Genomic DNA, 12,583 nt, shown 5'->3' with positions numbered 1-12,583 from the left:
GTGTCAACAGTGCCTCGCGCCATCTGTTGACCGAAGATCGTACTGCGCATTTGGAAGGCGTTCTATAGACCATGGGAACAACTGTGAGACTGCGCGCCATCTGTTGATGAGAACTGTGTACTATTTCGTGGTCCTTCGTTACTTTTAGCATAAACAATTAAATAAAGTTAATGTCCGAGCCGTGGCTGATAGGAGCTGCAGTACAGGCATTAACAAGTACGGTCGTTCCCTTAAGCCACCGCCTTACGTGTTAATTTACCTTGGACGGGTAGTACAAGGAAAGTTACTAAGGAATTCGAGCGACTATGGAAATAACTGTCAGAGACCTGTATTCTCCTCTGGCAGTTATCGTTATTGGCTCGTAGTTCTAGTTCTCTGGTAGTTATCGGGCTACCACCACAGATAACCTGGAAGCTGGTAACGGAATAACTGTGTGTCTAGACGTTCCTGACTCGGTGACTCCAGTTAAAGGTCGTAGTTCCAGGTGATATTTCCAGAGAGGATAGTAACTGGAGCGAACAAATATTTTCGTACTGCTACGGAAATAGCCGATGGCCATCGCGAATGACAAATAACATGTCAGAAAGTATAACATAATACAGTGGAATATAGTAATTATTATCCTCATCATTTGTCAGGAGATTGTCAAAATATGTGAATATATCACAGTAACTGCTAATATTTACAGAATTGGTACACTGACAGAATAAAACACAGTTACGTACTTTTGATAAAATTTATCGTACACAGAATACCTGATCTTGACTGTTGCAACCAAGTGCTGTCAAAACTGAAATATAGCAGAATTTTTACCTAAGCTGGTCTATCAGTCTCTGTTACGATATTCATCTACAGAGTAGAAGGAGGGGTCAATGGAAGCGTCTGATTCCACCCGTTTGCTTTGACGTAAAGGTGTTGTGGTGTGTGAATGTCATTACGGCACAGTGTTTATGAGTTGGTTTTTTTGTGTGTGTGTGTGGGGGGGGGGGGCTGCCGTTATAGGTCGCAGTGCCGGAATTTGCTGGTGGTAATTAATTTTTTTTTTCTAGCTGTGATGTTTTGTGTATTTATGAAGTATTGAATGTGATTTAATTTATGTAGGGATGATTGAGTTGTGGACTTTTGGGATTGTGGTTTTATTTTTCGCAGTTGTAGGTGTTGGTTTTTTGGCATCAGTAGCTGTGGTGGACCTATATAGGTCACCGGAAATGACCGATTCCCATTTTCATAGTTGTGTGTGTTGATGTTTTAGTATCGACATCTGAGGTTGACCTATGTAGGTCAAGGGAAATGTCTTATTCCAATTTTCGTACTTTTAGTTGTGGGAATTGGTGTTTTGGTATGGTCACCTATAGTTGACCTATATTGTTCAAGGGAAGTGTCCGATTCCTGCAGATTTTTGTTGGTGTAGCAGAATGCTGTATTTTTTTTCTTTTTGTTCTTCATTTTGTGTTTTGGGATCATGGTGTGTTTTTTTTACTAGCTTGTCCTCACCCTAAAACCCCCAACTTCCCGCAGTTGTCCCATTGGTTTGATTGTATTTTTGGTGGGAAATGTTATTGTATTATTTATATGTATCTTCGTGTTTGTTGCCATGTGTATGTAGTGACGTCATAGACACACTTAAAATAGCCATTTCCGGCATATTGATGATGGGTGGAATCAGAAACTTCTGTATCAAATAGTCTTTCAAACACACTGTAAACCGTGCCTTATCTGAAACCAAGTTTTTAATGGTTGCTGACTTGCTGGCAGTTTATTGAAAATGCATGTTCCTGAATATTGGACCCCTTTTGGACCAAGGTAAGTAATTTTAGGTCTTTATGTAGATTGCTGTTCCCATTTCTAGTACTGATATTATGTATTAAGCTATTGGTTGGAAATACTTGTAACAAATTTCATTAAGGAATAAATATACTAGGAAGCAGTGGTTAGAATACAAAGTTCCTTGAACAGGTTCCTACATGATGTTCTTGAATTGATACCACAAACGATTTTTATCACACGCTTTTACATGCGAAAAACTTTTGCTATGTTTGAGAAGTTACCACAGAATATGCTCCCTTATGAAATAATGGAATGAAAAAATGTTGTATGCCCTTCCCAACTGAATTTATTATCGAGTTGTAGTCCCAGAAATGTAACACTATCAACCTATTCGATCTGCATGTCTTCATATGTTATAAACATGCTGTCGCTGGAGAAATCGAGCAGTTTGCAAATCTGACATAAAACTTGGATTAGCGTACTCACACTTTCCCCAATAGGACTAGCTTTTACAGCACAGGAGTAAACGAATCTGTCACATTACGTATATTTTTTGTTGTATTACAAGGCTGTACACTTTATTCTATTATGTGAGCAGCACAAGAAATTAAGCTTCGAATTTAACCTACAGTACTCAGTTTACATATTACTTCATACTTAAAAACGCACGTTGTTAACATTTTACTTAAACAGTGCTTTGGCGAAGTTCCGTGTACTTTCTGTCGCAACTGCGAAGATAATATTTCTAATAGCGACCGATAACCTACAAACGTATAATATGAAACACTAATAATCGTTCTAACATCAACTAAAATGTACCCGGAGTTAATAAGCTAAGGTTATGACACGATTCATACGACATTCCTGCTATTTCACACTACTCGCAGTTATACTGATAGCTAAACTGATGGATTCCAACTATGTCGTTATTTAACTGTCGGAGTATTCGGTATTCGCTAGCGAAAAATAACTTGGCAGTTATTAATAACGGTTAACGATAACGTTTATCAAAGAATAACTGGAACTGTGATAACGGTTACTCCAGAATAACCGTTTGGCCCACCTCTACTATACATAGCGTTCAAAATAGCGTCTTTAAAGGAGGTGCGTTCCAAACAGCGAACTGTCGTTGAGTTTTCTTTTGGTGGAAAACCAGCGCATCGCAAATATTCACAGGCACTTGGCAAATGTCTTCAGAGATATGGCGCTGAACAAAAGCATGGTCAGTCGTGGGTGAGGCGTCTGTAATCATCATAACAAGGTGACACAAACCTGTCAGATCCCCCGCATGCCAGCCAGCTGCACACAGTTGTGACAACCTACAATGTTGGAACATACGGACACTCCCATTTGAGGTGGACGACGAATCACATCTTTCACACGTAGACATCTTTGGTGGTAGTGCTGAAACACTCGTGCATCAGTTGGCATACTCAAAGGTGAATGCCCGCTGGGTTCCTCGTCCCCTAACACAAGAACAAAAAGAGCAATGGAGGATCATCTGTGTGCAATTTCTTGTGCATTACGAGGTTGATCATGACAATTTTTTGTAGAACATCATCGCAGACGATGAAATATGGGTTCCTCACTCTGAACCGGAAAAAATGGCAATCGACGGGGTGGCGTCACACCATGTCTCCTCCGAAGAAAAAGTTCGAAGTGTCACGTTCATCCAGTGAAGTAACGGTGATTGTCTTCTGGGACTCTGAAGAGGTTATTCTGTTTGATGTCCTCCATCATGATGCAATGATCATCTCTGAAGTGTATTGTACTGCTCTCTGGAAACTGAAGAACCGACTTCATCACCACAAAGATATAAACGAACTTCTACGTCTCGATGACAATGCAGGGTCTCACACAAGTCGTGCACCCGAGAGGAACTCTTAGAACTTGATTGGACGCTTCCTCCTCATCCATCCTAGAGCCCAGATCTCGCAACTTCCAACTTCCATCTGTTTGGCCCAATGAAGGATGCACTCTGCAGGAAGCATACTTGAGTCACAGATGTACGAGTAGCAAGATGGCTCCGACGTCGACCAGTACAGTGATACCATGTGGGGATAAAGGCACTTCCAGTAAGGTCAATTAAATCTCACTGCTGGCAGCTTCAGGTTTGCAGTTAATCCCTAGGTTTTAATACTCACGCCTTAGGAAGGGAAGTGGCAATTTTTTGGCTCTTACCCAGCGTTATCTGGACTAGATGGAGAGTTGCCTAATTCAAAATCAAAATCTTGTGTGCACCCAAACACCTTCAGTTACCTGGGTAGCAGCCTCTGATGCACACTTGATCCATTTATGGGAACCGTACAGTTATCAAACCTATGGGGAAAGTCCATTAAGTCAAGGCATGGCTTGTCAAATAACCTTCGTAGTCTCTGGTTCCAGCCTTCCATTCGACTCAGAACAGGAGGGAGGACGGGGTGGGTGGGGGCGCTAATGTGTTAGGGGACAATGATGTAGATTATGAGCTTCGTTGAAACTCTGTGAGCAAGGTGGGTCCTCTCAGTCTTCTCCGCCAGTCGGTAGAATGATCCAAGTATCCTGACGACAGGGATCGTTTGCTCCAAGTGAGCCACATCCTGTAATGCTTTTCACCCATTTCCGTCAATTGCTGCCGGAATAGCCTCTTCGACTTGTTGAATGAGACCGCCAGGTATTCCTTCCGATGCCTAGCTTCCATTTCTCTCCCATGCATTTTACAGCCGATATGGATACGATCCATTCGTTTTCTTATATTAAACAACAACTTGTCTCTTGCTTCTAGTCACTGGATATCTGGAAATACTCAAATTCTGTCTTTTCTGACGTGATCCACAAATCATGGTTCAGTGCTAAGTGGCTCAAAAATCAATTTTTTAAAACGGCACTAGAGGTTCTCAGCAGTCGTTATATTTCCCGATTACAATACACTCATTCGAGCCAAATCAAATTACGCCCTTGATTAAACTGTGTATTACACAAACTTGTTTGAACCCCTGCACGCCTAATTGTGGAACGATTTCACTTTGCTTTCTTGGCTATGCCTTAAAAGATTTACGTTTTTTTTCAGATTATTTTTGTAATGGTGGCTCTTTTACCACTGATTGCATGCAGCTTTTACTCTAATTTGTCATATTTGTAATTGCACGTTCCCGTTCGGGTTCAAGGAGGAAGTCTTCACGCCTACTGTCAAAGCTTCGGCTCTTTCCGTGAGTGTCCCTGTCAGCGAATATGTAAATTGCACGCAGTGATGTATTTGGACGTCAAGGAGTTGCCAAAACGTATGTTTTTATCTTTAATGTGTACCTTTGCAGTTGAGGAAGTGAAGGCGATTGTGTCATAGAAGTGAAGAGATACATGTATGGAACATGGATTTAGCGGAAATCGACCGTAACGCCCCTGCAAAGTTGCAAGCGATTCAACAGTTATGGTAATAATACTTTATTCATAATGTAATGTGAAAGGATTTTTACTGATAGCGTCGAAATAGTTATTGAGATGCTGGTGCTGTAGCAATATTGTTTTCGAAAAGTAGACATTCTTTCATGTTTTCTGTCAAATTCATTAGAGGTACGTTATTGTTTTGTAAATGCTACATAGTTCTTTTGAGATAAATGTGCCAAAAAATGCATCAAATTATTCATTTGTGAGTTGTCCACTGTGTAAGTTTTTTGAATTTACTATGTGGTTTGTCTTAACAATGAAAAGTGCTTCATGCATGACGCGACGTAAACGTTAGGCTACGGTACAGGCTGTTGCATTAATACAACCCGTATCTGGAATTCACATTAGTTGGATTTCCCCAGTCGTCAACCAGATTATCACTTTTCAACCTAACCTAAACCTCTGGTTACTCTACAGATCGTTCTGTCCTCACAACCAAGACTTCAGGGGGTGGGGGTGCAATATCACACTCTAGTGTTACAGTTGTGCTGTAAAGTCGACAACATCGCAACAACTGGCTGGACAAACAGCACCAAATTCTACCAATGCTTTACACCCATGTTGGTTTTTAATTAGGTACACCTGTCATCAACCAAAATAATGGTTTGAACACTGGTCCTTTAGGAGGTGGAATACTTCTTTCTACTACCATTGAACTGACGTACCCCACCTTGTCTCGGGGGACATGGCAAACAGCAGTGCAGCTTGGCTATTTACATCTTAGCCAACCACTGAAAGAAATGAAAGGATCAGTAAGTGACAGAAAAAAAATTGTAGAACCAACCATTGATTGAATTGCAAACCTTTGAATTTGTAGTTTAACACTCATCCATTCAGCCACTGATCCTTACTGCATTTAAGGAGAGTTAGCTAATAGTTGTTATGATTACATGAAATTGACGAAAGGTAAAAAATGGATTTAGTTCTTTAGCTCATACGTTTGCAGCGTGAAATGGTGTGACATGACATGAAATGATTGTAACTGAGAGATTATAAAAGGGTTTGTTTTTACATGTATTAGAGCAAATCATGACACTAATTCATCTGTTAAAGCACTGCCCATTCCACATTTAAGTGAATATTAAGCCTCCAAACACAAAATTATAGGTTACACCAAAAATGGCTCTTGCTCGACTCTTCAGTTATGCTTAGTGTATTATATGCATGCTTTCTTTTCCTTTGCAGTTATTTTTTTTACATTTTTCTTAGGTCAACTGTATTACGTCCACTTGTTTACTCTCTCTAATGACATTTTTGATGGTGCCTTTCTTCTACAAAGTTTTGTGTACCTATTGCATGTCACATGATCAAAACTGCACTCATTACTTACTTGTTGCCTCCCTTCCTGATCTAGATCCATCATATTTACAACTTCACCTTGATTTCGTTAGTCAGATATTTGTCATGGAATTCTTAAGTCTTTCCCACAAATGACTACCTCTTTAGTACGCACATCTTACAACATTCACTTAGAGGTGCTTTTGCTTTTCATTTTTTTTTTCTCAAATTAAATAAATTTGTTAGTTGGAATATTGCAGTCCAGTTACATCAGTCAATCATTCTGGAGCAGGCTGCCAGTCTTCAGAATCTGTATTGATTCTGTGTAGTTTCAGGGTTAAGAGGAAAATTCAATACTAGTTGTTGGCTTTGAGCAGTGATGTAATGTTAATGGCCACTTTGTCATCACCTTTTGGTTCGTACTTTCATGTCCATCAACAGATACTGCCCGATTGGCCTTGCCATTGTGCTCTGAAAAATGCTTGAAAGGATGGTAGTCTGATGATCATGTTGGTTTCTCAGATCATGAGGCCATTTTTCCTCCTGTAAGTATGTTTTCTGGGAAGGGTGATCCTCAACAGAACATCTGGTGAAATTGGAAACATCAGTCTGACAGGCATTTTTTCTAAATGCCAGCTAATCATTGCAGACTTTTTTGGCTTAAGCAAGAATTAAAGTGCTGCTTTTCACCATCACATTTTACTTACACTCCAAGACTGAGGCTTGTGAGAGTCGCTACTGATTCTTATTTGTGCACTTTTATCCCAATGCTTGTTTCGGGTTAGAGTTGGTACAATCTTCAGTTTTTAGCTTTGGATGAGCATTAGTTGCAAGGCGCCATCTGAAGGGCCTCTTTTTAGCCCCTTTCCCATGGCTTCCATTTCTCTCCTGCAGAAACACCTCATCAACTTCTGTCATCACATTATGGTCCTTCTTGACCTAGAACTCTTTTTGGGTATCCAGCTCTTGGACTTTGTTGCACAGTCCTGATCTTTGGATCTCTTCTCTGATAAAGTGCTGACATGGTTGCCTTCTGTTTGTCAACTAAATACTAGCTGCACACAAAAGCTTTACACTTTCTGCTTATTTGCTCTCCTCTAGATTTACCTGGCCTTTATCTTGTCCTGACTGGACTAAGGTTGCAGGTTTGCGGCTCAGAATCACCTTTGGCTTTGACAGTGTTAGATCCAGCCCATCATTGTGCAATAAGACTGACCATTGGCATCTTCCAGACTAATCCATAGGTTGTATACTTGCTTAAGTCAGAAGCTTCCCTCTTTAGTTTGGGTGGTACCAACACATGCTCAATTATGTGATCACCATCTGACAAATTTCTAATCAGCCAACATATCAAGCTCTTTCTCCATGCAATGGACTTCAACCCACTAACACCTGCTCTCTGATGGAATTACGAATTGGAAAGTGCCATGAGATCTTCTGCTAGAACTTCACACTAACCTCCATAGAAAGTACTCACTGGGTGTCCCACTCTGCTCTGTCAAGAAGGCAACTGCTGCATGGTCCGCCTCCATCTTTTCCCCCAGAAGGAGTCTGCTGTTATATGTTGCCCGTGTATTGGTCATCCCAGATTAACCTACAATTTAAGGTAACATAATGAGCCACCCCTATATGTTGTGCTTGTAGAGCCTCAAAGGTGGTAGCTCACATCCTGGTGAAGTGTCCCCACCTTTTAACCCTCTATGGTTCAGCAGGTTATTTGTCTCCAATACTGGTGGTCGACTCATAGACAGTTGAACTGGTTCCTTATTTTTCTTTATGAAAGGGGTTTTTACTCTCAGATATAATGTTTTATACTACTTGTGGGCAGGGAGGGTTGGGGATCTCCTGCCACATGCTAGGTCTGGAGGATTTCGACCCTACCTCCTTTGCCAGCTGCCAAGCTCCCTCTTTTACTCTTAATGGCTTTCAGATGGGCTGAGTCCCTTTTTTCTGCTGCATTGTATTTCCCATTTTACAAGTTATACTCTGATAAGTACTGGATGCTGTTCAGCTCTATAACACGGCAATTATAATGGTTCACGGGTAGGATGGCTGTGTGAAAGGATGGCCCCCTCACATGCCCCTGAGGATACTCGTCTGGTCTCAACTATCTACTAATCTTATATTTCACTCATTTATTTTACTACAGTTGCTTCAGCCAATTTCTATTATGTTTTTGGTGTTCTAACTTTTACTGTTACAAATCTCCTGGCTAGGAGGCATAATATACTCTGTAATGTCTCTGACCCTAAGTGGGTTGGTGCAGGATCAGTTATGGGTGGGGTTTCTCTCACCACAGATGAGCCCTGGAGGAGCCCTCACGTGCTGTGACCTATGTACTGACCCAACCTATACATTTTTATGTATCTTTAAATTATTCCACAGCTGTGGCATCAATATTGGGTTCGAGGCCTCAGTTTTACCACTCCTATATACTTTCATAATTCAATCAAATTTCCGGGTGACATCACTAACTCCAGATGACATTTCTTTTGACTGAGGAACTGATAACCTCACTATTTAGTCCCTTAACCAGCAGCTAACCAACAAACTATCCAAATCTTGCTGATAGTTTGGGAGGAAAGTCTATTGGGTATATGTTGTTCCGTTAATCAGCATCTGTTTGTAAATGTGGTAGCTTACCAGTCTGCATCCCAGGCTTTCAAAATTCAGTGCTTCAGTTGTAATTGTAGATCAGAACCTGGTACTCAAAGTTCACTTAATTCCAATGTAGTTTCTTCCACTTTCATTTAGAGGCAAACTGTACTGGCTTGATGTCTTTAGTGCAGTGGAAGTTGAATTAAAAATCTTAGCTGTTAAGAGATCAAAATGTTACGGAGATAGCACTGATCTATCAATTTTGAATAGCTGCACACCAGGTAGTTCATAGTTGCTAGAGGTCTGATGTATCACAGCTGCAGTGAATATGTTGTTTGCATTTGGTAGTGTGTGTTGTTTGTGCTATTTCAGGTTAGTGAATGTGTAGAAAGTTGAATTAGTGTAGTAGTTCTTGTGAAATTCAAATAATGTCTGGCTACCTCATTCTCTCAAAACTTCTAGAAAATATTGTGAATAAAGGATCTACAGGGGATAGGCAAAATAATGTGAAGAGTGGTAGTAATGGGATGGTTGTGTTTGATGGTCAACAAAGCAGGTAAGGCACGTGTGGTGCTGGACTGTGAGTTCAGTATGGGCTAGGCATCAAAGTAGGTTGTTTGAGTGTTGCACACTTCATGTTTCCTTTCAGAGGACGAGGTCGGCGTGCAATGAAAGACCTAACAAGAGTTCCAAAGAAGGCAGTTTTTGGGGGCCCGATTAGCTGGGGCATCAGTAACCAAGACAGTTAACTTATTGAATGTTTCAAGATCAACTGTTTCAACAGTCATGACAGCCTACACAAAACATGGGAAGACATCATCGTGTAAATGTAATAGTGAGTGCAAATCAAAACTAAGTGACAGAGATCGTCGTATGCTAACACGAATCGTGTCAAAACAACACAAAACTATGGCGGCTAAAGTGACAGCAGAGCTCAATGGTCATCTTCGAGACCTCATATCTATTGACATTGTATGCAGAGAACTTCATAGAGCAAATTTTCATTTAGAGATGCTGTACTGAAACCATTAGTGACAACCACCAAGGCAAAGAAACGTAAAACATGGTGTCAGGAGTGTAAATCCTGGATGGCTGATCAGTGGAAACATGTCATTTCCAACACTGGGCCAGGTTTATATCTGGAGAATGCCAAAAGACATCTACAATTCTGATTACTTGATTCCAACGGTTAAGAATGGAGGTGGAAGAGTGATGGTGTGAGCAGCCATATCATGGTATTTTGCTGGTCCCATCATTACTCCAGCCAACGATTATGTGAACATTTTAGGTGAGCAGGTGTACCCCATGATTCAAATGTTGTTCCCCAACATTAACGCCATATTTCATGATGATAATGCACCGATTCACACAGCCAGGACAGTGCACTTGTGGTATGAAGAGCATGCAACTGAACTGAAGCACCTTCCGTGGCCATCACAGTACCCGAACTTGAACATTATCGATCCGCTGTGGGTGGTATTGGAGTGCAGACTCCTGAGCAGATTCCAGTCTCCCTTGTCACTGCAGGAGTTAGAAGAGGTTCTGATCGAAGAGTGGCATAGTGTTCCAATGAGACTATACAAACATTATGTGCCAGTATTCCCAGAAGAATCACAGCTGAAGTATGAGCAAATTGGGGTCCAATCCCTTATTAATAAACCATTCCCAAGTAAGTACAGTATCTCATTACTCTGCCTGTCCCCTGTAGGTGGTAGTTGTTGACATGGCATCATGAAAAATGTGTCTTTTGTAGACAACCTCAGCAACGGCAAATTTCACTTCGTTTGGCAACTCAGATTGAATGAATGCAGTTCTTATTTGTCTGCAAAAATCCTTATACTTATGTCTTCTTGTTTAGTATTCTGCTGGAAAACTTGCCACCCACTATCAACTGTTGAAATCTCCCTCTCTCCTATTCTCTCTTAACATTCCAATAAGTTTTAATTTGGTTGACATGCCCCTTTTATTATCATTGAGTTGATATTGTTCACTGCTGATGATTCACTATTTTGATGTCATGTTTCTCATATCCCATTTTTGCAATACTTCTACAAATGATGTGTGAATAGAGCAGAAAAACAGGCGAGGTGATTATTTGTTTTTATTTATTGACTGTTTTTTTCTTTTCAGTTCAATAAATGAACAATTGGAATATGAAAGGAATAGTATCCTGCGGCCTACCCCTATTGGCCCATTCCTCGGGGAGTTATTGTCAGCTACTGAATATATACACGTTGGTTGGCTATTTTCACCTGCTGGAAAGTATATCTGTGGAGAACTTTCTCTCGCATTAGATGACCGGACACCTGGATGGCAGGATCTGGCCACAGAACTTGGAATAAGTCTTAAGCTGATTATGGTATGGAATAATATTAGAGAGAGATTTTTGTTTTTATTTACTTATTTAATTTTTGCTTGAGAATGTATGTTGATATTACAGTTTCATAATTAATAACTGATCTTAAGTATGTAGCTGTTATTTGCTCTGGTCTTGGGTCTCTAATACCACTTTCCTTAGATTGACAGTTGGTAGGTGGTAAGTGATAACTACCAATTGTGTACTTAACTGATTTTTCTTCTAAAGCTCCCACACCTGATAAATTTTAGCACTTTTGTCTTTGAATAGCTTGATTCTGGTGAGTAGTTTACAACAGCTGAAGCAATAGAAAAATGTCACTAGTCAGGATCACTGGTGTAATTGTGAAGAAAAAGTTGTTTTCACAAAATTTACTGATCAAGTCATTCAGATTAAAATTTTGTGAATGATGCAATAAATGAAACTTACATAGTGAGACTGTACTGTTGTGGAAACATGTGTCAGATTTAGTTACCAAAAACATGACTGGGATGACACTGTGGTGGTTTCTACACAACTTGGTGACTTGTTTTAAATTAGTTACAAATGGTCTGATACAATGATCCAAGAAGGGAGGGGGGGGGGGGGGGGATGACACAGTCATCTCTTCATTGTAAACTCGAAGTACCCTGTTTTTAGGTGCTTTTAGTTTGATAAGAGTCCATTTCATTGTATGTATTCCATATATGCTTAAACGTTATGGTATGACGGTAGACTATCTCACATTAAGTTTATTGTTTTCAAATAAGAAGCAGACTGGTTAAGCTGATTTTGTACTTGAGTATATTTGAAAACTAAAATTCTAAATTGCTATGTTTTCTTAGCAGAAATATGTTTTATGTCTTTGTATCTGCTAATGACTATCTACATTCATGCAAACCACTACGAAGTGTGTCGTGGAGGGCGCGCCCCATTGTACCAGTTATAAGGGTTTCTTCTGCTCTGTTCCCACATGAAGTATGGGGAGAATGGCCGTCCAAACATTTCCGTGTGCCGTGTAATTAGTCCAGTCGCATCCTCTTGATACGTATGGATTAGGATTCGTTATGAATAATAAATTAGGGCAGAGAGTGACTTACTGTGAACAGTTCGGTGATAGCGTCGTTATCAGAATCAACAGTAAACCAACACCAATAGCCTATTGCAGCTCCCTCTAGCACC

At 40.3% G+C, this 12,583-nt stretch overlaps 1 protein-coding gene across 1 annotated transcript in view; it reads left to right on the top strand.

The window, feature by feature from the left end:
- Nucleotides 1–4,808: 4,808 nt before the first annotated feature.
- The window catches only part of LOC124606730, an 88,172-nt gene continuing 80,397 nt past the window's right edge, over nt 4,809–12,583 (top strand). The window contains exons 1-3 of the mRNA XM_047138766.1: nt 4,809–4,955; nt 5,061–5,176; nt 11,197–11,425. Of these exons, the coding sequence (XP_046994722.1) occupies nt 5,115–5,176; nt 11,197–11,425 (291 nt within the window). The 5' untranslated portion in view covers nt 4,809–4,955; nt 5,061–5,114. The remainder of the gene's footprint in view (nt 4,956–5,060; nt 5,177–11,196; nt 11,426–12,583) is intronic.

This window comes from Schistocerca americana, chromosome 1, assembly GCF_021461395.2.
Source record: "Schistocerca americana isolate TAMUIC-IGC-003095 chromosome 1, iqSchAmer2.1, whole genome shotgun sequence".
Lineage (NCBI taxonomy): Eukaryota > Metazoa > Arthropoda > Insecta > Orthoptera > Acrididae > Schistocerca > Schistocerca americana.
The sequence above is the reverse complement of the archived record's forward strand: the minus strand, read 5'-3'. Positions and strand labels throughout refer to the sequence as shown.